Raw genomic sequence first — 24,078 nt, 5'->3', positions numbered from 1 at the left:
AAGCCACCCAAGAGGTGGCACGGGCATGAATAACCCGTAATGATCCTCATATCCGTTCCAAGTGCTATATAGACGTAATGACTTGGGGCTCTTTCGGGCACCACTCCTGTGCCAGGTAAGTCCACTACGGGCTCACCATAGCCCGTGCTATTTGCCCTGCTCCTGTGCCAGGTAAATTACGGGCTCACCATAGCCCGTGCTACTTGTAACTTGTGTCGAGTAGCTGAATCTATAACACCAACAACAGCGCTCTTTCCTGATAATTTACCCTGTGTTACTTTACCGTTTCTGGTTGACAGGCAAAAAAGAATTACTATTACCAAAACAATTTGATGCTGCATGATAAACGATGCAATAAGCAATAACATAGTGTGAAGTAATAGCTTCACAGAGTTGACTGAGAGAATTATTATAGTGTCCGGACGACGCCACAAGAGACCGAAGACCGTTGACCAGACCGTCATAGATAGAAGACCGTCACCACGACACAAGAACCTCGCTCCAACACAAGAGCCTCACGACACATAGCGTCACGACGGCGTCACAAGAGCGTCACGACGTCATCACAAGAGCGTCACGACGTCGTTACAAGAGCGTCACGACGGCGTCACAATGTCATCACAAGAGTGTCACCAAGACATCATTACAGCGTCACAAGAGAGTCACGATTTCGTCGCATCAGCGTCAAAAGAACACGGGTTCGGACCCAAACGGCCTCAACATTTCCTTATAGATTTATCAAGTTCATGTCCTCATAGATTTATCAAGTTCATGTGATTCATTCCTCACTATTCTCATCTTTTCTCCACACTATTTCAGTATTGCAACATGTTAATAGCCTTTTGTAACATGCAGATGTGTTTTTGATCGTAGGTCAGTGGGCACACTGTCCAAAATTGGCGTTGATTCGACGCTGAATCAACGTTGATCTGGCGGTGCTCTTCGCTATTAGGCGCACTTAGAGAATTCTCACGTTAAGTAACGATTAAACTAGCATTCTAATGGATGTTAAGATGGGTGCCTGCGAAGATCCTTCATATGACTACGTCCTTCATATGACTTGTTATGGACATCCACACAGTCTTAATGTACTCGAGTATATTTAAGGTAACCTTAAATCAACGAAGGATCAACGTTAAATTAATGTAGTATCAACAATAAACCAACCTGATCATCCAGGCTTTGAGTCGTACATCACACTGCGAGCATCAGTGTCTAACAGCCTGATTGACCAGACCACTAACTATAAGGCCTAGTAAGAGAGCGGGCCGCGGAGACAGTGATCCCCCGACATTCAGACAAGATAAACGTTTATTCATTATTGCATCAATGGTGTTTGGCCAGATTTGCCGGTTATCTTGAGTGGTTTTAATCCTAGTGTCAGGTGTACGAGTCAACGGTACTGTAATGTGGCGTTAATCTTAGTGTCAGTTGTAAGGGTTAACATTACTGTAATGTGCTTTAAACCCCAGTGTCAGGTGTACGAGTCAACGGTACTGTAATGTGGCGTTAATCTTAGTGTCAGTTGTAAGGGTTAACATTACTGTAATGTGCTTTAAACCCCAGTGTCAGGTGTACGAGTCAACGGTACTGTAATGTGGCGTTAATCTTAGTGTCAGTTGTAAGGGTTAACATTACTGTAATGTGCTTTAAACCCCAGTGTCAGGTGTACGAGTCAACGGTACTGTAATGTGGCGTTAATCTTAGTGTCAGTTGTAAGGGTTAACATTACTGTAATGTGCTTTAAACCCCAGTGTCAGGTGTACGAGTCAACGGTACTGTAACGTGGCGTTAATCTTAGTGTCAGTTGTAAGGGTTAACATTACTGTAATGTGCTTTAAACCCCAGTGTCAGGTGTACGAGTCAACGGTACTGTAACGTGGCGTTAATCTTAGTGTCAGTTGTAAGGGTTAACATTACTGTAATGTGCTTTAAACCCCAGTGTCAGGTGTACGAGTCAACGGTACTGTAACGTGGCGTTAATCTTAGTGTCAGTTGTAAGGGTTAACATTACTGTAATGTGCTTTAAACCCCAGTGTCAGGTGTTTCGTTAGGTTTGTATATAGACATATTAGCCCACAACCTTGTCTGTATAGTATTCTCTTACTGAATATAATATTTCGTATATACATAAATTATCTTGCTGTGGTTCCACCTCCTCTTGAGCAGTAGCTGTGAGCGTAGCTTGACTGATGGTTATAGAATCACCTCCAATGTTGATTATAAGAAATGTAGTAGTATTTACTACGCTTAGATACATTTAGTAATGAAGTATTGTAAAGTGCTCTGTGAGGCGGCGGGTCTCAACAGGTTCCTCGTCTCTTCTGACAGCCAGCGAACCTCTCAACGTAGAAATGTATATAATTACATTCAGGTAATTTATGTCTGCGCTTCATTACTATTTTGTTACAAACATGAAAGTAATTTAAGAATCAAAGGATAAGAAATAATATTTGTATAATGTATTTATTTATTATGCATTTTCTTTGTGGGAAGTTGTTTCGGGAGGTCGTATGTTGGAGATGTTTCAGTGTCAGTTTTGAGGAGGGGCATCAGTGGTCGTTGTGGTCGTTATTAGGGGTGGGTGTCGTTCACGGGTGTGTCCAGCCTCTACTTCCCGTAGTGACCGTGTTTTCTGCCATGGAATTTTCCACCTCCGAATCCTCCACCGAATCTACCTCCGCCGAATCCACCACCTAATCCACCACCACCAAATCCACCACCGCCGAATCCACCACCGCCGAATCCACCACCACCGAATCCACCACCGCCAAATCCACCACGACCATAGCTGCCTCCTGCCTCAGGGTCAGGGTCGGCCATGGCCACACACACCACGGCCATCACCACCACCATCACCAGCGTCTGGGAAGATAAGAGAGGATGAGGTCAAACATTATTATTGTTGTTATTATTATTATTATTATTATTATTATTATTATAATTATTATTATTATTATTATTATTATTATATATATTATATATATATTATATTAAGTCCATATTAACCATGATACAGTGAAGCACTGGTAGGTACTCATGGTAATATATATAAAGCCACTAACATACAGAGCGTTTCTGACCAACTTGTGAAATATATCTCAATGCTGCTTGCTATAACGGTCTTGAGTGGTCTGTTTTACGCTGATTCCAAAGCGTAAATGCACGTTCATATATGGCTGCATGCTTTTATATGAACGTCTTCCAGACTACGCAAATTACCACTTTAAAGTTGAGCTTTATTTAAATAAAATGTTAAAGAAGCAGTCAGAATATTGCAACTTAAAATGCAGCTAGTCTGGTCAATAAAACTCAAATGACTGGAATATGTGTTATGTCCAAAAAAATATTGAAATATTTCAATATTACTAAAATACTAAAGAATAGTATTATTCAGTAGTATGTTGCGTCAGTCGCAACACTAGTACTAGCACCAGCAGTACTGCAAAGCATTGTACTAGAACTATCGCCAGCACTAGTGCAAGCATTATAAGTCTCAAGGTATACTCCAAGTAAGCACCAGCAGTATGGCAGGTTAAGGGTTAATGATACTCACAAGAGCTCGCAGACAGTTCATGGTGGCTACAGTTCAGCGTCAGGGAACCAACTGCTGCATGTCTTCCTCTGTCCCAGGGTTATATAGCCAGGTCACACGGCCTGTGTTCTTGCCAGGTATTTCTTGTGGACCACCAGAGAAATCTTGACCAAGTTTACAGTGACTGTTCGTTTCTTGGGCTTGATATGGAAAGAGATACTGAGGAAGTAATGCATTAAAATTGACTGAAATACAATCATGCTCTTGGGTATATTGATAAGGGCTGCTGAAGTTTGCAAGTTAATATCTGGACGTGAGAGAGAGGAAGGATGGTGGGGAATTTGGTCATGATTACTGGGGGTTTCCTTTGGTAAAATCTTTTTTGCTTCTCTCTCTCTCTCTCTCTCTCTCTCTCTCTCTCTCTCTCTCTCTCTCTCTCTCTCTCTCTCTCTCTCTCTCTCTCTCTCTCTCCTTTAAATTGTGATGTAAAATAAAATAATATGTATATAATGTTAGGTACCGGTTAAGAGTTCCTCAAGATGGTTGAGCAACACCAGTAAGTTCCTACACGCGCCCTTCACTCGTCTTACACTCAACCATCCTCTAAATACTACCCATAGTTACTTTCTGAGGAATGTACAGAATATGACTTGTACACTAAAGGTTCACGTTTTATACTATTGGAATACTAAGTCGAATATCAGTAAGAGGAATAGAGTATTTATAAATCTGACAATATCCTAGGCCTAATTAAGCGTTCTAAATAATATATGCAACCATAGGCCTAATTTAGTACATATATTTCCTTTGACGTAGAAAACTGTAGGTTTGGTTATTGACGTTTTTCTCGTACAAAATTAATATGAAATGTATACATTTTTGGGAGCATATTTTGTACGTCCATCCGCAGTAACTATAGATACTATTTTTTTAGTTCAACCACTTAGACTGGACGGTAGAACGACGGTCTTACTTCTTGCAGGTTGCCGTTCAATCTTTGACCATCTACCGCACCGTTCTTGTGCCAGGTAAGTCCACTACGGGCTCACCATAGCCTTTGCTACTTGCCCCGCTTCTGTGCCAGGTAAGTTACGGGCTCACCATAGCCCATGCTACTTGGAACCTGTTCCGAGTAGCTGAATCTATAACAACAACAACAATTTGACCATCTAAGGGGTTGGGCACCATCCTTCCTTCCATACTGTCCCAAATCGATTGATTGAATGATTGATGAAGATTAAGCCACCCAAAAGGTGGCACGGGTATGAATAGCCCGTAAGTGGTGGCCCTTTTAAGCCATTACCAGTATCAAGAGCTGATACTGGAGATCTGTGGAGGTGAGAATGCACACTGCATGACGGGAGATATCTCCCTTGTGAATGTGTTAAGATGAAGATGAAACCACCGAAAAGGTGGCACGGGCATGAATAGCTCATAAGTGGTGGCCCTTTTGAGCCATTACCAGTATCAATACATGATACTGGAGATCTGTGGAGGTGCGACTGCACCCTGCGTGACGGGAGATGTCTCCCGTGGTCCCAAATCCTGATCCTCATAGATATATTGATGAAGATTAAGCCACCCAAGAGGTGGCATGGGCATGAATAACCCGTAATGATCCTCATATCCGTTCCAAGTGCTATATAGACGTAATGACTTAGGGCTCTTTCGGGCACCACTCCTGTGCCAGGTAAGTCCACTACGGGCTCACCATAGCCCGTGCTATTTGCCCTGCTCCTGTGCCAGGTAAATTTCGGGCTCACCATAGCCCGTGCTACTTGTAACTTGTTTCGAGTAGCTGAATCTCTAACACCAACAACAGCGCTCTTTCCTGATAATTTACCCTGTGTTACTTTACCGTTTCTGGTTGACAGGCAAAAAAGAATTACTATTACCAAAACAATTTGATGCTGCATGATAAACGATGCAATAAGCAATAACATAGTGTGAAGTAATAGCTTCACAGAGTTGACTGAGAGAATTATTATAGTGTCCGGACGACGCCACAAGAGACCGAAGACCGTTGACCAGACCGTCATAGATAGAAGACCGTCACCACGACACAAGAACCTCGCTCCAACACAAGAGCCTCACGACACATAGCGTCACGACGGCGTCACAAGAGCGTCACGACGTCATCACAAGAGCGTCACGACGTCGTTACAAGAGCGTCACGACGGCGTCACAATGTCATCACAAGAGTGTCACCAAGACATCATTACAGCGTCACAAGAGAGTCACGATTTCGTCGCATCAGCGTCAAAAGAACACGGGTTCGGACCCAAACGGCCTCAACATTTCCTTATAGATTTATCAAGTTCATGTCCTCATAGATTTATCAAGTTCATGTGATTCATTCCTCACTATTCTCATCTTTTCTCCACACTATTTCAGTATTGCAACATGTTAATAGCCTTTTGTAACATGCAGATGTGTTTTTGATCGTAGGTCAGTGGGCACACTGTCCAAAATTGGAGTTGATTCGACGCTGAATCAACGTTGATCTGGCGGTGCTCTTGGCTATTAGGCGCACTTAGAGAATTCTCACGTTAAGTAACGATTAAACTAGCATTCTAATGGATGTTAAGATGGGTGCCTGCGAAGATCCTTCATATGACTACGTCCTTCATATGACTTGTTATGGACATCCACACAGTCTTAATGTACTCGAGTATATTTAAGGTAACCTTAAATCAACGAAGGATCAACGTTAAATTAATGTAGTATCAACAATAAACCAACCTGATCATCCAGGCTTTGAGTCGTACATCACACTGCGAGCATCATGTGTCTAACAGCCTGATTGACCAGACCACTAACTATAAGGCCTAGTAAGAGAGCGGGCCGCGGAGACAGTGATCCCCCGACATTCAGACAAGATAAACGTTTATTCATTATTGCATCAATGGTGTTTGGCCAGATTTGCCGGTTATCTTGAGTGGTTTTAATCCTAGTGTCAGGTGTACGAGTCAACGGTACTGTAATGTGGCGTTAATCTTAGTGTCAGTTGTAAGGGTTAACATTACTGTAATGTGCTTTAAACCCCAGTGTCAGGTGTACGAGTCAACGGTACTGTAATGTGGCGTTAATCTTAGTGTCAGTTGTAAGGGTTAACATTACTGTAATGTGCTTTAAACCCCAGTGTCAGGTGTACGAGTCAACGGTACTGTAATGTGGCGTTAATCTTAGTGTCAGTTGTAAGGGTTAACATTACTGTAATGTGCTTTAAACCCCAGTGTCAGGTGTACGAGTCAACGGTACTGTAATGTGGCGTTAATCTTAGTGTCAGTTGTAAGGGTTAACATTACTGTAATGTGCTTTAAACCCCAGTGTCAGGTGTACGAGTCAACGGTACTGTAATGTGGCGTTAATCTTAGTGTCAGTTGTAAGGGTTAACATTACTGTAATGTGCTTTAAACCCCAGTGTCAGGTGTACGAGTCAACGGTACTGTAATGTGGCGTTAATCTTAGTGTCAGTTGTAAGGGTTAACATTACTGTAATGTGCTTTAAACCCCAGTGTCAGGTGTACGAGTCAACGGTACTGTAATGTGGCGTTAATCTTAGTGTCAGTTGTAAGGGTTAACATTACTGTAATGTGCTTTAAACCCTAGTGTCAGGTGTACGAGTCAACGGTACTGTAATGTGGCGTTAATCCTAGTGTCAGGTGTACGAGTCAACGGTACTGTAATGTGGCGTTAATCTTAGTGTCAGGTGTACGAGTCAACGGTACTGTAATGTGGCGTTAATCTTAGTGTCAGTTGTAAGGGTTAACATTACTGCAATGTGCTTTAAACCCCAGTGTCAGGTGTTTCGTTAGGTTTGTATATAGACATATTAGCCCACAACCTTGTCTGTATAGTATTCTCTTACTGAATATAATATTTCGTATATACATAAATTATCTTGCTGTGGTTCCACCTCCTCTTGAGCAGTAGCTGTGAGCGTAGCTTGACTGATGGTTATAGAATCACCTCCAATGTTGATTATAAGAAATGTAGTAGTATTTACTACGCTTAGATACATTTAGTAATGAAGTATTGTAAAGTGCTCTGTGAGGCGGCGGGTCTCAACAGGTTCCTCGTCTCTTCTGACAGCCAGCGAACCTCTCAACGTAGAAATGTATATAATTACATTCAGGTAATTTATGTCTGCGCTTCATTACTATTTTGTTACAAACATGAAAGTAATTTAAGAATCAAAGGATAAGAAATAATATTTGTATAATGTATTTATTTATTATGCATTTTCTTTGTGGGAAGTTGTTTCGGGAGGTCGTATGTTGGAGATGTTTCAGTGTCAGTTTTGAGGAGGGGCATTAGTGGTCGTTGTGGTCGTTATTAGGGGTGGGTGTCGTTCACGGGTGTGTCCAGCCTCTACTTCCCGTAGTGACCGTGTTTTCTGCCATGGAATTTTCCACCTCCGAATCCTCCACCGAATCTACCTCCACCGAATCCACCACCACCGAATCCACCACCGCCGAATCCACCACCGCCGAATCCACCACCGCCGAATCCACCACCACCGAGTCCACCACCGCCGAATCCACCACGACCATAGCTGCCTCCTGCCTCAGGGTCAGGGTCGGCCATGGCCACACACACCACGGCCATCACCACCACCATCACCAGCGTCTGGAAAGATAAGAGGTGTTAATAATAATAAAAATATTAATGGACAAAGAAATCCAGCCCATCCTCCTATTTATATAGTACTAATAGTAACGATTTGGACCATCGTACATATTTTGACGTAATGGACAATTTAGAGAAGTAGAATTGGGTGCTATTGAATTTGGACAAACTGGAAAATTGTATTTATGTGGCTAATAAAACCTAACCTAACATCTTTGACCTAATACACGCTGAGGCCTAATTTAGTACATATACTGTATACTATACGAGGCCTAGGAGTGTTTAAATTTGGTTTTAAACTTAATTTTTTCCAGACTCTGTAAAATGAATAATATCAAACTATATGAAATTGTCTATTACGTCAATATATGTACGATGTTCCACATTGTTAAAAAAATACTTATCTAAATAGGAGGATGGGTTGAAGAAATAACATTAACGTGGTGTATCAGTGAGAAAACCAGCAGAAGTATTGATGAGGATTCGAACCTACACATTGGGTACTCCCAAGGATACGCCTTAAACCACTCTGCCATGACATGCCCAAAAACGTTGCAACCTGAGATTTAACTGCTTGCTATGACAGTTTTGAGTGGTCTGCTTTACAGAGATATAATGAGCGTCGTCCCGAGTACGCAAACTACCCCTTCAAAGTCGAGTTTTATTTAGATAAAATAAAGAATCAGTCAAAATATTGCAATGCAAAATGCAGCTGGTTTGTTCAATAAAACTCAAATGACTGAGACATATGTTATGATTAAAAAAAAATGAAATAAAATTATTCATTAATAATTGCCACAAATAGTATACAGAGATCTGCAGAGGACCAACTGTTTCATACTAGGCAGCTCCTCTTTATATCTGGAGGCTTCCTCTCGAGTATGTTATCAAAAGTAATGTTGAACATACACTAATACATGCGCTGAACATACACTAATACATGCGCTGAACATACACTAATACATGCGCTGAACATACACTAATACATGCGCTGAACATACACTAATACATGCGCTGAACATACACTAATACATGCGCTGAACATACACTAATACATGCACTAGTACAACGAAAGCACAAGTACCAATGTCAACATTAGTAACAATGCCGGTACTGTTACCCACAGCAGTGACAATTCCAGAATGAGTACATTAATACATTCTGGAATAGCAGCATTACTACACGCACCAGTACTGGTACAAACACCACCATTATCACCAGTACAAAGTCAAGCACAAAACGAAGTTAGAAAAATTGAGATGTATGTCACCAGAGAAATCCCAAAACTGAGAGGTATGAGTTACGAGGAAAAGCTGCAGGAATTAAAACCTCGTGTCGTTGGAAGGCAGACGAGTTGAGGGAGACATGTTTACCATATACAAGATGTTCAGGGAAATATATATGGTATAAAAAATAGATTATTTAGAATGGGTGAAATCTGAATACCGAAATGAGAAATATGAACATTCGAAAGGATTTTTTTCAGTATCAGTAGTTAACAAGTGGAGTGCATTAAGAAATGAGGTGGTGGAGGCATACTCCACATGATAGAGCCCAATAGGTTCAGGAACCTCTACAATAGTTGATTGTATGTTGAGAGGCTTGATCAAAAAGCTGAAGCTCAACTCTGGCAAGCACAACTAGGTAATAATAATATGCTAGGTTAAGGCTACTCACAAGAGCTCGTAGACAGTTCATGGTGGCTACAGTTCAGCGTCAGGGAACCAACTGCTGCATGTCTTCCTCTGTCCCAGGGTTATATAGCCAGGTCACACGGCCTGTGTTCTTGCCAGGTATTTCTTGTAGACTACCAGCTAAATACACCACTCTAGACCAGGATTAAATCGATTCTTCGTTTCAATGTCATATATACAATGTCATGTAATAACTCTACTACCTAATGAAGCCTTTCATCAAATATCTAAATATTATATTTGTATTTACAAATATTGTTATGAACTAGTGCATGACTGCGAGATAAATGCTGACCATGAGAGCTGGAACGGTTGCAGGGAATTTTCTTATGATTGCTGGGGATTTCCTGTTGCTAAATATATTTTTTTTTCTATCTCAGGTTTTTCAAAATAACAAGTTTTATTAATATCTCTTTGTCCCTCTCTCTCTCTCTCTCTCTCTCTCTCTCTCTCTCTCTCTCTCTCTCTCTCTCTCTCTCTCTCTCTCTCTCTCTCTCTCTCTCTCTCTCTCTCTCTCTCTCTCTCTCTCTCTCTCTCTCTATCTCGTGATCTCCAGTTCTACTTCTGATTACGTCTCTTTGTCAGTAATAATAATTTAAATATTCTAGCAATGGTCGTAAAACATTCAAGGAAATTAATTGCTAGACATAAATCATAAATGCTTATTTTTGCCAAGACAAATGCTTCTTAAGTTCGGTAATAGCAGCAGCTGTTATTGTCACAGGTGTCATAACCGTCACAACAGTGTCATAACCGTCACAAGAGTGTCATAACCGTCACAAGAGTGTCATAACCGTCACAAGAGTGTCATAACCGTCACAACAGTGTCATAACCGTCACAACAGTGTCATAACCGTCACAACAGTGTCATAACCGTCACAACAGTGTCATAACCGTCACAACAGTGTCATAAAAATGTAACAAGCGTCCTTACAGTACACATCTTATTGTACTTGGGATGTTGAGCTTCAGGTCCTTGGGCCGTCTCTCAACCTTCAATGGCTTGGTGTTCAGGTTTCAGAAGCTCTGGAGCCTTGTCGTATCTATATGTGAAGCTGTGTATTGTGTCTTAACCTCTTCGCTTTTTATCATATTCCAAATGTTATCTATTAGGGCACTTAATTTTCTGATATGATGTCGTGAGAACAACAACAGCCAAGAGAAGAACAACAGCCAAGAGAAGAACAACAGCCAAGAGAAGAACAACAGCCAAGAGAGGAACAACAGCCAAGAGAAGAACAACAGCCAAGAGAGGAACAACAGCCAAGAGAAGAACAACAGCCAAGAGAAGAACAACAGCCAAGAGAAGAACAACAGCCAAGAGAAGAACAACAGCCAAGAGAGGAACAACAGCCAAGAGAAGAACAACAGCCAAGAGAGGAACAACAGCCAAGAGAGGAACAACAGCCAAGAGAGGAACAACAGCCAAGAGAAGAACAACAGCCAAGAGAGGAACAACAGCCAAGAGAAGAACAACAGGCAAGAGAGGAACAACAGCCAAGAGAAGAACAACAGCCAAGAGAGGAACAACAGCCAAGAGAGGAGCAACAGCCAAGAGAGGAACAACAGCCAAGAGAGGAACAACAGCCAAGAGAGGAACAACAGCCAAGAGAGGAACAACAGCCAAGAGAAGAACAACAGCCAAGAGAGGAACAACAGCCAAGAGAGGAACAACAGCCAAGAGAGGAACAACAGCCAAGAGAGGAACAACAGCTAAGAGAGGAACAATAGTCAAGGTCAAACGACCAGCGAGTAACAGACGCCGCTTCGTCTGGTTGCGAGCCGCGCCCGACCTCGTGATGAATATAAAAACAAGAAAAGAACCTGTGTAGCCTATCACAGCTGGGTGGGGGGAGTGGTTTTGCCGGGAGGTTGTCTAATAAGGTGCTTGGCCAAGGTGCTGGTTGATCTATAAAATGCACACTATGCTTGGTATAATGGTGAACTAGGGGTTGGATACTCAGCTTCTGCGAGTGAATGATTTCTAACAAAAATGTGCCCTCGAAAGATGTTGTTTTTAGTACAGTCCTATTCTGCACGTATATTGTGAAAGTTCATTTTCTAGAATAGCACCCTTTTCTAGAAACTAGATATAGTATATGACTATTTAAGACACCAAGGTTCTAATTAGATTCTTCGAGCCCATGTCCAAGGTTCCATGAGAATTTGCAAAAGCTTGCGGGGAAAAAAATGCAGTTTGCCCTCTTTTTGCAATTTATTAAAAATATTTAAATTATTAAGGTTTTATGATTATCTCTACCCTTAGGTGTTACGTTATTTCGATCAGTCTTTCTTCTGGTAGTGTCTGTTGCATTAGAAGTCGTAGATCTGGGCATAGTTCTGGTTCAATTTAAAAATTTCCTGGAAACTTTTATTGACTTCTCTGAACACTTTCTTATCACTCTTTGTGTAGCCGCCTCTTTTGTGTTTAGCTTGATCACTTGCTCATTCACCGACATCTTCCTCCTCATGTAGCTTATAATAGGCTGATCCTTGACCTTGGGTGCTATATCATTCTCATTCTGCCTCTCTGCTGTTCTACGAACTCCTATAATCCATTCCACTCCTGTATATATGTTGTGGTTCTCCATTGTTCTGTGCTTCCAGTATTTTCTCCAAGCTCTTTTACTTTTAGCCTCTAAGCAATGTCTATTAAGCCATGGGCAATGTGTTCTGTTGGCTCCTTTATCCCTCTGAGGTGATAGGAATCTTCTTTCAGCTTCTTTGCATTGGCTAGTTATGAAGTCCATCAAGCCTGGTGCTCTTATTATCTTAATTCTATTTCTCATGATATAGTTTAGACATTGTCTGACCTTTAGGTACTCGCCTTTATGGAAAGCTAGTCTTACATTTCCCTCTTTGGATTTGTTCATTTGATATATCACGCTATTGTGATTTCTGTGTGTATTTCCGTCTTGTCGTCCTGTTGCCGCAGCTTTGATAACAACTACATAATCAAAGATCAATTCACAATAGTCACAGTGTTATTTCATGCTCAGTGTTTATTTCGCTCTGTGTGAAGACCTGGTCCAATCTTGCAGGCTGGTCTCCCCCTCGTCTTCGTCTTTCCTCCTTAATATGTTGTGTTAGGAAATGTCTTTCTACAACTTCTGCCTGTTTTGCTCTCCATGTTTCTTCACCTCTCGGCTCCACTGATTCTCAGTCAATTTACATGTGTGTATTTACTATTTGTGTCTGTAGAATTGACCTATCACCTCTTGGACTCCGGCTTTCTAACCAGTCTATTTTTCCTCTATTATATCTATTACATATATATTTCTCTAACACGCACACACACATACATCCCCAGGAAGCAGCCCGTAGCAGCTGTCTAACTCCCAGGTACCTATTTACTGCCAGGTGAACAGGTGCATCAGGGTGAAAGGAACTCTGCCCATTTGTTTCCGCCTTCGCTGGGAATCTAACCCGGGACATTAAGACTACGACCCCCAAGCGCTATCCACTCAGCCATGTGGTGTGTGTGTGTACTCACCTAATTGTGCTTGCGGGGGTTGAGCTCTGGCTCTTTGGTCCCGCCTCTCAACTGTCAATCAACTGTGTGTTTGTGTGTGATCCAGACACCCAGACAGGTTTCCCATGAATACCGGTCCGTGGTAGTGGACCTCGTTTTCACAAACCTGTATATAAGATCAGGATGAGTTTGGATTAGACACTCAAAGCTGTTATATATCAGACACTGACTAGAGAGTGTGAGACTGAATAGTGTTAATAAAGTTCGGATTCTCTAGTGTAGACAGTACTAAAGGATTTCTCTTATTATTTTAGTACGACTTAAGTTCAATTCAAGGTCAAATGTGTTTATTGAGACAAGAAAAAAAATACATTTCAAACGGATTGAATAGCTTAGGCTATTTCTGTCCCCCTAGTACAACTTAAGCACTTCCACGGGGTTGTTGCATTCCCGTTTGCCTTAAGTTAGTCTTAAGTTCTTTGATACCCTGCCTATTACTTGTCTTTTGTTCTCTTGGGTTATTTTTCATAACAATCAGACTGTCAGGTTGCCTTAGTTCATAGTTTTATTGGTTATTCTTTTACCTTCCTGTTTTCCTCGACGATGCCGGTTGTGCTATCAAGGTTGTTAAAATATTAGATTGAGAAACTTAATAACATGTGCAGGTAATGACTTAATTAGGACTCATGTGAGTTAAATAGTTCTGTGGACAGTAAGTGATTATGAGAACAGCTTTGCTGAAGTGCCACACTTGTAAGTGTTAAGTCAGTCATTCACCTAAGGAGACAAATTCCTAAAAGCTCTTTGATAGCATTGGTGGTCATTTTTCAAAGTAAAATATACCAGTATATAGTTGTAAAAAACTTTGAATTGTTTTAATAATAAATGATCATTACTGGTAATATGCTTATTTTGATATTCACTTACACATACCACAAGCCGTTATGAAATCCGATATCTTGAGAATATCATCAACAAGCTACCGACCTGTCTAGCTTTTATTTTATTTATAAATTTGATGGCGAACTCACCGCTGTGGTGAATGCCTCGTAAAGGTTGATCTAGCGTATCAAGTATAATATTCTGCAGTCTGAATGCATACCACAGCGCTCCTGGCATTTGACTTATTCCTTTGGATTGATCCATTTACACTAATAGGAGTGAAGTTGCGCGTCCGACGATTGTGACAACTTGCTCGTGGCTAAATCGTGATGCCTTGAGAACCATTGTGTAGTTGCCCGATATCCAGTGGATATCTATATAGGCCGTATAACACAGCGCTATAGATGGCTGGTAAGAGGAGTATCAGACATATTTGGGGCAGAATGCCTGGTGTTACTCTAAGATAAATAATTTAGATTTATTTCATGTTGTATTTAAATCATCATTAGATACAAGAAAAACGGGAGTAGCGGAAGTTATGACAAGTCCATTAAATATTCCTCTGATCGGTAGGTGGCAGGAAATATTTAACTTAAATATAGGCGAACCCTGTTGAAGGAATAATGACACTGTGTGGTCTTTGTTCCTGTGTGTGTTGTTAGGACTAAGGTTACACAGAAATTATTAGCACAAGGCATAGATGCTAAACTACATTCTGTTTCACCCGTTTTCTACGACTCATAAACACAAAAGAGAAAACCATTCAACGGAATGGGGTGTTATTTACTGTTTTACCCTGATTTATTTCACTGCAAAATAAAAAGAAAAGAATAACAGACTTGTTGTGTCGTAATGTTTGATATGGAGACGCGCTGCGCTTTGTTCTTGAATTTAATATTGGAAAGAATGTGCTAGACTATTGAAATTATGTCTTTTGACAACGTAAAGGAAAATCAAAAGTCCTACAGTCGTCTGACCTGTCATGCATGCGCACCCTCTTGACTGGAATATCACCAGACTCTTCCAAGATGTGGCTGTGTCTCCAGCACACCAAGGACTCTCCACCTCACATTATGTTATCACAGAAACGCATGGTCACTTCTTTACTGCATTTGTGTGCCTTAACAAATTGGTTTGAGTTAGGTAGACATCATTTTGGTGTCAGTAATTGCTGGCCATCTTCCCAGTCATCCAAATATCTTAATCATCTAGTAACAGGCACTCACCCAGTCATCCAAACATCTTAATAAGTTAGTAACAGGCAATCCATCACCCAATCATCCTAACATCCTAATCATCTAACAGCAGAAATCTTCCCAGTCATTCTAGCATCCTAATACTGAAAGAATCTGATTGGTGTCTCACTTCAAGCTTTAAGTATTGACATTTAAACCATCGTCTTTGGGGAGTCATACTGTCAAACCATTCTACAGGAAGACTTGTATCCATATATGTATGTACTTCATTACAAGTTTATAACACATGAATATATTGAGATGAAGCCTAGGACAAAAAAAAAGTCATATATGATGTTTTTGTGTTTTTTATTGTTCATTTTCTTTATGATCAGTTGTTTCGGAAAGTCGTGTGTTGGAGATGTTTCGGTGTTAATAATGTTGAATGGTGTGTCGTCAGTGATGGTCGTTCTCACGGGCGGGTGTCGTTCACGGGTCCCTCCAGCCGCCCTCCAGTCTGTTGCCCTCTACTTGCCATAGCCGCCACCATGATGGCCACCGCCATAGCCGCCACCACGATGGCCACCGCCAAAGCCGCCACCACGATGGCCACCGCCAAAGCCGCCACCATGATGGCCACCGCCAAAGCCGCCTCCGCCAAAGCCACCGCCACCAAATCCTCCACCGCCAAACCCACCACCAAAACTGCAATCGGGATGTAAACATTAGTCACATGATCATTCAAGCTCAGCATATCACTTGCCATATTATATATATATATATATATATATATATATATATATATATATATATATATATATATATATATATATATATATAATATCGATCACAAAAATACTGATCCAAGTATGCAGGAAAACTACATGTGAAAAATAAAGAATGCTAAACGCGTTTTCAGCTCAATTCGTCTTCATCTGAGCAAAAATTGTATTCAAATTTGCTCTGATGAAGGCGAATTGAGCCGAAAACGCGTTTAGCATTCTTTATTTTTCACCTGTGGTTTTTCCGCATACTTGGATCAGTGTTTTTGTGATCATTGTTGCATAATTCAATTAATATGGCATGATCAATGTTGTACTCGATATATCACAATAAAAACATAAAACATGTACATATATATATGAATAATTGATGTTCTACTGGCAGTAGGCGTCACTCTCTTGATAACTTACCCGCCACCTTTACCACCACTGAATCCGCCACCACTGAATCCTCTACCCCCGAATCCGCCGCTACCATGTCCACCGAATCCGCCGCCACCGAATCCACCGAGTCCGCCGCCACCGAATCCACCGAGTCCGCCGCCACTGAATCCTCCACCACCAAATCCTCTTCCACCGTGTCCACCACCATAGCCGCCTCCTGCCTCAGGGTCAGGGTCGGCCATGGCCCCACACACCGCGGCCATCACCACCACCATCAGCGTCTGCGCAGGAAAGAAAGGAAGAGGTCAATAACATTGAAAAAAACAACAGTACATCACTTGATTGTGATTGATAAAATACTGGACATTCTTGAGTGTATCCCAATACCGCTTGTAACAGATAAAAACAAATATATCTAAGGAAATTATAAGCAGCCTAAAATTTGAGCTTACTCTGATATTCTTTATGTAAACAATACTTCTGTTTCCAGGTAATATCAAATGCTCAGCATTATGTAATTGTAAAGTAATACCTAAATGTCTTAGCTCTGATGTAGAATTTATTTCCATTGTTATGCATAGTAGTTGTAGTACAACCAGCTTTTCAATTATCATTAATGTATATTATAGTTTAAAATAACTGGGACATGCTAATTGTAGCAATTAATGTCAACAGCCCATTGGGTCTGATTAAGACCGTTCGTGTCGTCTGTAATACTTTTGTTTCACCGCTCAATAAACTACTGTTTACAGGATAAGTATGACATCCACAATAAACTACTACTCACAGGATGAGTTTGGGGGTTCACAATAAAACACCGTTCATGTACAGGATGAGTATGAGGTGCAAAATAAATTTCCACTCACTGGACGAGTATGAGATGCACAATAAACTTCCGATCATGTACAGGGTAAGTATGGGGTGCTTAATAAATGTTATCGCACAGTATGAGAATTGTATGCATTAGCGCCAGTTCATTGGCGCTAATGCATCCATTGGCAGCACATCACAATCATTGGCAGCACTACTACATACGCCAGCACTAATACAAGCATCAGCACTAGCACAAGCAAGAGTACTAGTATAAGCACCAATAATAGTACAAGCACCAGTACTGGTACAAGCACCAATACATCAAGCACCAGCACTATTACTGGCAAACACCAACGCTAATACAAGGACCAGCACTAGTACAAACACCAGCACCCACACTAGTACAAGCACAAGCACTGATACAAGTACTAGTATAAACAACAGCACTAATACGAGTACCAGCTCTAGTACAAGCTACAAGTCTAGTACAAGCACCAGCACTATGGCAAATTAAGGGTTAAGGATACTCACAAGAGCTCGCAGACAGTTCATGGTGGCTACAGTTCAGCGTCAGGGAGCCAACTGTTGCATATCATCGTCTGTCTCAGGCTTATATAGCCAGGTCACATAGTTTGTGTTCTTGCCAGGTATTTCTTGTGGGCTATCAGGGAAATCTTGCCCTGGATTAAATCAATTCTTCGTTTATCATGCTGGATATAGAAAAGAAATACTACTCTTTAGTTCGAAAGGGAGGACTGCACAAAAATGGATTGAAATACAATCATGCTCTTGGGAATACTGATACGGATTGCTAAAGTTTGCAAGTTAATATCTGAACGTGACAAAAGGGGAAGGATGGTGGGGAATTTGGTCGGTATTACTGGGGGTTTCCTATCGTAAAATTATTTTTGCTTCTCTTGTCTCTCTCCATTTCTACTTTTACGCGTGTCTCTTTTTCCAGTGATAGCAATTTAAAATATTCTAGCAATGCTCGTAAAAAATAAACGAATTTATAGCTAGACATATGACATAAATACTTATTTTTGCCAAGACAAATGTTAGTTAGAATAGATAATAACAGCAGCTATTACTGTCAAAATAGTTGAATAACGTCACAAGTGTCATAACCGTCACAAGAGTGTCATAACCGTCACAAGAGTGTCATAACCGTCACAAGAGTGTCATAACCGTCACAAGAGTGTCATAACCGTCACAAGAGTGTCATAACCGTCACAAGTGTCATAACCGTCACAAGTGTCATAACCGTCACAAGAGTGTCATAACCGTCACAAGAGTGTCATAACCGTCACAAGAGTGTCATAACCGTCACAAGTGTCATAACCGTCACAAGTGTCATAACCGTCACAAGAGTGTCATAACCGTCACAAGTGTCATAACCGTCACAAGAGTGTCATAACCGTCACAAGAGTGTCATAACCGTCACAAGAGTGTCATAACCTTCACATCCGATCCTTGGTCCTGCCTCTCAACCTACAATCGACAGGTGTTCAGGTTTCAGAAGCTGTTGGGCCCGATCGTATCTATATATGAAGCTGAGTATTGTCTTCCTTAATCTCTTCACTTATCATCGTATTTAAAATGTTAATTGTAATGGCACATAACTTTTTGATTTGATGTCATGACAACAACAGCCAAGTGAAGAACAACAGTTAAGAGAAAAACAATAGTCAAGAGAGGAACAACCTTCAAGAAAACAACACCAGTCACTAGAAGGACAATATCAATAGAAGGACAACAGTCAAAGTCCAAGGACAGGTTTGCAGCAGACGCCGCCTCGATTGGTCTCTGCCGCCCGAGGCTACTAATTTACTGTGCATCGCATACTCATCCTGTGAGCGGTAGCAAAGGAAAGGATTACGAGGACACAAAACGTATTAATCAGACCTCAGCGTGTCTGAGGTCTGAAATCCCTGCGGAGATTTTTACATTAATATTTATATCTAACCTGCACACCTTATTATTATAACAATCTTTTTGCATTGTAACATTTATTTACAATATTTATTATTTTTGCATTGAAGGCAGGTCTTTTGTTAATATCTAAAGCAAGTTAAAAACTGAATAATTCAGGATCATAAAAGTGCTGTTATTTTTTCGTTATTGGTCTTCATACTGCTCAGCTTATAAATTAATTTCACATATGTAATTTATTTACTAGAAGCGAAGTATGAATACAGTGCAAGGATTTCGGATATTTTATCATTGATAAAAAGTATTATGCCTAAAGCCACGAATTAACGCTCAATGTTTCCAGCATGTATCTTTCCAGTCTTTCTGAAGTTCCTTCCCGCTGTCTTTTTCTCCCTAATTTCCATTTTGAAGGCGACTTACTCCACTGCTTCTGCTTCACCATCTCACTCCCATTTCCCTCGCACACACACATGCTTTGTGGAACTTGAATATTTCCAATTTCATTTAGCTGTCTTTATCACTTTATCATTCTGGTGTTTATTCTTGTTCTAAAGATAAATTAGCTTTTCTCACACAAGCACATTGTGTGTGTGTGTGTGTGTGTGTGTGTGTGTGTGTGTGTGTGTGTGTGTGTGTGTGTGTGTGTGTGTGGGTGTGTGTGTGTGTGTGTGTGTTAGCATGCATTCTCATGATGGTGAGGTAAAATCAGTGAGGTGAGGTGAGGTATCAGTGAGGTAAAATGAATAACTTGATTTTATGCTATATTTATTTTATCGAATTATATAATGAACACAAAAAATTAAGAGAGTATGGAAGAACCCCCTTTTTTTTTTACTTGACATAATATATCACATTTTTTAGCAAATATATTTTGATATTGTGGTGTCCAGGTAAGGCTGATGTGTTGGAGATGTTTCAATGTTGATATTGAGGAGAGGTGTCAGTGGGCGATGGTTGTTCTCGGGCAGGTGTCGTTCACTAGTCCCTTCAGCTGCTATGCAGTATGGCGCCTCAGTCCATAGGGAATTCCCACTATGGCTGCCACCTTAGCCCCTGTTTCCCTTGGTGCCATGCGCGCCGCCGCCTTGGAGTCTGCCAGGACTGCCTCTTTGGCCGAGTCCTGTGCCGAAACCATGACCGCCATGGGCGCCGCCTAGGCTACTACCTCTGTTGCCACCCTGTGGGCGGCCTTTGGAACCATGACCACCAACACCGCCTTGTGGATCAGGTAGAGGGCCGGCCATGGCCCCGCACACCGCGGCCATCACCACCACCACCAACATCTGGGAAGAAGAAAGATCAGATTTGTAAATGTAACTCAATGCTGTCGAATATTACGATTTTGAAAATATAAATATTGAAGGCACGGGCAAAACATAGTATTTAAATTTCCCTCATCTAAAATCATTCTCTCAACATGAAACATTTTGGAGCCACGCAGACAAGTACGTTAGTGAAACTTTCCAAATGTGTATTTTTAACATAACACTGCAGATGATATGCGGCCCAGTCTCTGACCAGGCCTTCTTCTAATTGGTGGTCTGGTGACCCAGGCTATTAGACACCACTGCTCGCAGCCTGACATATGAATCACAGTCCGGTTGATCAAGTATCCACTGGAGGTATTTATCAAGTTGTGCTTTGAACACCATGATAAGTCGGCCAGTTATGCCCATTATATTTCGAGGGAAAGTATTCGAAAGTCTTGGGCCCTTTGTTGATAGAATTGTCTTTGAGTATACCTATTTTGCACTTCTTCCCATGCCACCTGGTTTCACGAGGAGCAACTTACGTGTGCATAATTGGAACCAGTATATCTCAAAAATTGTTCACGTTTAAATATTATGTATCTCGCCTGCGCTCAGGTAAATGTTGAAAAGCCTAACAAGATTTCAGTCCCCGACAATGGTAGTGGCCATAACACAGCAGCTTTGACATCAAGACCTGCGGGTTGGTACAAGAATTCAACCAACTACGTACCACTTATTTTGATGAAAGGGTACAATAGAAAAACAGAGGTGCTCAAACACCGCTTCAGTCTTGGATAGCCATGAGCATGGAAAGTAGGCTCACACGTTTCAGAAGAAGAGAGGAAATGTCACCACAGTGGAGAAATGCCCGACAGACCACTGGAACATCATCTAACACAGTATAGAGTTGCAAACCAAATAAGATTTCTACTGAAACTTATCACCCCAAAAGAAGTTGTAAAACACATTGGACATAACCTTACAAAAGCCAACATACGAATCCTAAATATTCACACACCGCCTAAGTAAAACAGAAAGAAACAGTGGGCCAGTCAGAGGCTTAGGACCCGCGCAGGAATATCCCTGCAAAATGTGGCATACCTATATATCAATCAGTATTATAAAGTTAAATATTACAACTCTGGTATTTAGATTAAACTGGGTTCACCTGTTCTTAAGCGTAACACAGTACAGTAAATCTAATTTCTTTAACTCGGAAGTGTTATCAGTCTCAGCGATGAATTGGACAACAGAAATGTATGTGCATCACATAATGTGCATCACTAGAACTAATACTAGAACTAGTGCCAGTACTAATACTATAGCTAATACCGGTACCAGTTCCAGCACTAGTTTTAACTCCATCACTTGTACTAGGTCCAGCACTAGTACTAGAACTAGTACCAACGGTAGGATTAGAACTATTACCATCACTAGTACCAACACCAGGACCAGTATTAACAACAGCACAAAGTCACCAGACTAACAGACGTTGTCACAGCTCGAATAAGACTTGGCTACAAGTATCTCTGGCAGTTCGACTTGTATAGGGGTCTAGATGAAGTAAAATATAAAGTGTGTGGACAGAGACAGGGACACACACTCCAACACTATATTATGGAATGTAATAAAATTGAGTCATTTAGAGATAAATCTAAGCTCACTCTGTATGATATGGCAACCTATCTTATTTCCAAGGATAAAATACCTGAAATCCTTGCACTGTATCTATATTTAGCTTCCAGTAGATAAACGACATATGAGATTAAGAAACAAATAGTTTATTATGAAAACTAATAATAAACTGCAGCTCCCTTATGGTGCTTAATCTTCACTGTTCAAACAATTATGTATTAGCTATAAGACCTACCATGTATGTATAATGGCTTACTGTTAATATATTGCTCTTGGAATAGAGCATTCTCTGTAACTAGCTGACATTGTAGTTATAAGGTGTGAAGGATAGATGAAATTGTTTATGTAATAATCTAAGTTGAGGTCTGATAAAGACCTTTTGTGCCCTCTGTAATGCTTTTTGCGCTACCGCTCACAGGATGGGTATGGGGTGCACAATAAACTAGCAGCCTCCGGCGGCAACAACAAACAAAATAATAAAACAAAGCAGCACCAGGAGCATCCCTGGTGTCACCTCAGCCGGTGTAGAAGTATTAGCAGTGCTAGTGCCAGCATGAATATCACCAGCACCAGGAGCATCCCTGGTGTCACCTCAGCCGGTGTAGAAGTATTAGCAGTGCTAGTGCCAGCATGAATATCAGTGCTAACACCAGCACCAGGAGCATCCCTGGTGTCACCTCAGCCGGTGTAGAAGTATTAGCAGTGCTAGTGCCAGCATGAATATCAGTGCTAACACCAGCACCAGGAGCTGAGCTAGTAGCAGCACTGATACCAACACCAGCTTCATGCCCATAACAAAATCTTTTATCAGTCTACGAACCAAAACACGGAGATAGTTCATGGTGTGTGGAGCTGATCTCTCTCGGTCCTCTGTCTGAATTTGTTAGCCCGTTTCTTGGGTATATAAAGCCAAGCCTCCAGTGCCGCCATGACGGTTGCCAGGTGCTCAATACAACCATTCAGACAAGGAGAGTAAATGACTTTTAAACTTAACATGTGCAGCGTGGAACGAGTGCTATGCTGAGCTTTATATTTCCTCAGTGTTGGTTTCATATAAGCAGTATAGGGGAATATGGAGGTAGAGAACAGCTATCAGGAATATCTTCGATTGCCAAAATGAGGAATCCTGCTCCTATGCCTGAAGAACTGGTATATTCCTGTAAAAGTTCATTTTTCCCACCCTGAGGTCTTGTTCGCCCTCCTTGTCTTTGGGAAGATGAATTGACAGTAAACCAGAAACAGGAACAATAAGAATTTTTCAATAGTGCGCTTCTTAAAGATTTTTGTGTTTTATTTTTTTAAATTTGGCCGTGAGCACATCTCATATTGGATGACGTTGGCATCATCAGGTGTGTCAGGTTAATTATTTATCGCTGGTTCTATTTATCCTAACAGGTTCCCTTGGCCCCGTGAATAATTGCTCAGCACAACTGCTAAAACCCGGATTTCAAGTTCAAAATCTTTAGACATAAATAATACTAAATTTATAATTAACTTAATGTACAAAAAATCAAATACATTATTTATTTGCACAAAAAAGTCCTAACTAATTATAATGATTACCCATAGCGGGTAAATATTATAATTATGTACTGTATAATACAAATGACATGGTCCAGTTATGACCTAATGCTCAATACATAAGAAATACAAGTTTAGACAACAGTATTTCTTCATTTTTTTATCGACTTTCATGGGCACATTATCATACACGCGGTACATCAAATAACTTAATTTAAAGTGTTCTTCTTTCATAATGAAATATAGCTGATTCAGAGGCTTTGTTTCGAAACAATTACCAAGCAATATTAGCTGTGCTTCTCAGCGATCTGATCAAGGAGATAAAGCGATCACGATATCTTAGTGTATTCGTCTGCGTGCCATCATTGGCC

The 24,078-nt window shown here is 40.9% G+C and overlaps 3 protein-coding genes, 1 long non-coding RNA gene and 1 other non-coding gene across 5 annotated transcripts; 1 reads left to right on the top strand and 4 right to left on the bottom strand.

Annotated features, from left to right (window-relative positions):
- Window positions 1-2,452: 2,452 nt before the first annotated feature.
- LOC123758818 (uncharacterized) lies at window positions 2,453-4,815 on the bottom strand. The gene is made up of 2 exons (XR_011230099.1): window positions 3,557-4,815; window positions 2,453-2,865 (listed from the first exon to the last, which is right to left on the bottom strand). It is a non-coding gene; the product is annotated as an uncharacterized protein (transcript).
- Window positions 4,816-7,751: 2,936 nt separating this feature from the next.
- Window positions 7,752-10,000, bottom strand: LOC123758820 (acanthoscurrin-2-like). The gene is made up of 2 exons (XM_045743549.2): window positions 9,845-10,000; window positions 7,752-8,167 (listed from the first exon to the last, which is right to left on the bottom strand). The coding sequence occupies exons 1-2, from the start codon at window positions 9,863-9,865 to the stop codon at window positions 7,910-7,912; spliced, it is 279 nt and encodes a 92-aa protein (XP_045599505.1). The 5' UTR covers window positions 9,866-10,000; the 3' UTR covers window positions 7,752-7,909.
- Window positions 9,864-11,592, top strand: LOC138370235 (trichohyalin-like). The gene is made up of 2 exons (XM_069334238.1): window positions 9,864-9,960; window positions 11,006-11,592. The coding sequence occupies exons 1-2, from the start codon at window positions 9,864-9,866 to the stop codon at window positions 11,590-11,592; spliced, it is 684 nt and encodes a 227-aa protein (XP_069190339.1).
- Window positions 11,593-15,742: 4,150 nt separating this feature from the next.
- On the bottom strand, window positions 15,743-18,055 carry LOC123758819 (uncharacterized). Its single transcript, XM_045743547.2, has 3 exons — window positions 17,901-18,055; window positions 16,584-16,837; window positions 15,743-16,095 (listed from the first exon to the last, which is right to left on the bottom strand). Exons 1-3 carry the CDS (start codon window positions 17,919-17,921, stop codon window positions 15,918-15,920), a joined length of 453 nt encoding a protein of 150 aa, XP_045599503.2. The 5' UTR covers window positions 17,922-18,055; the 3' UTR covers window positions 15,743-15,917.
- A 1,998-nt stretch (window positions 18,056-20,053) lies between these two features.
- Window positions 20,054-23,190, bottom strand: LOC123758821 (uncharacterized). The gene is made up of 2 exons (XR_006772941.2): window positions 23,007-23,190; window positions 20,054-20,584 (listed from the first exon to the last, which is right to left on the bottom strand). It is a non-coding gene; the product is annotated as an uncharacterized lncRNA (long non-coding RNA).
- Window positions 23,191-24,078: the final 888 nt, after the last annotated feature.

The sequence above is a fragment of the Procambarus clarkii genome, chromosome 31 (genome assembly GCF_040958095.1).
Source record: "Procambarus clarkii isolate CNS0578487 chromosome 31, FALCON_Pclarkii_2.0, whole genome shotgun sequence".
In the NCBI taxonomy this organism is placed as follows: domain Eukaryota; kingdom Metazoa; phylum Arthropoda; class Malacostraca; order Decapoda; family Cambaridae; genus Procambarus; species Procambarus clarkii.
Note: the sequence above shows the minus strand (reverse complement) of the source record. Positions and strands in the feature narration are given on the sequence as shown.

Coding starts and splice junctions, on each gene's coding strand:
- LOC123758819 (XM_045743547.2), bottom strand. CDS start 17,921: ATGAACTGTCTGCGAGCTCTT. Junction 16,838..17,900: donor TGAACTGTCTGCGAGCTCTT/GTGAGTATCCTT, acceptor TTTCCTGCGCAG/ACGCTGATGGTGGTGGTGAT. Junction 16,096..16,583: donor AGTGGTGGTAAAGGTGGCGG/GTAAGTTATCAA, acceptor TCCCGATTGCAG/TTTTGGTGGTGGGTTTGGCG.
- LOC123758820 (XM_045743549.2), bottom strand. CDS start 9,865: ATGAACTGTCTACGAGCTCTT. Junction 8,168..9,844: donor TGAACTGTCTACGAGCTCTT/GTGAGTAGCCTT, acceptor TTATCTTTCCAG/ACGCTGGTGATGGTGGTGGT.
- LOC138370235 (XM_069334238.1), top strand. CDS start 9,864: ATGGTGGCTACAGTTCAGCGTCAGGGAACCAACTGCTGCATGTCTTCC. Junction 9,961..11,005: donor ACGGCCTGTGTTCTTGCCAG/GTATTTCTTGTA, acceptor TGATGTCGTGAG/AACAACAACAGCCAAGAGAA.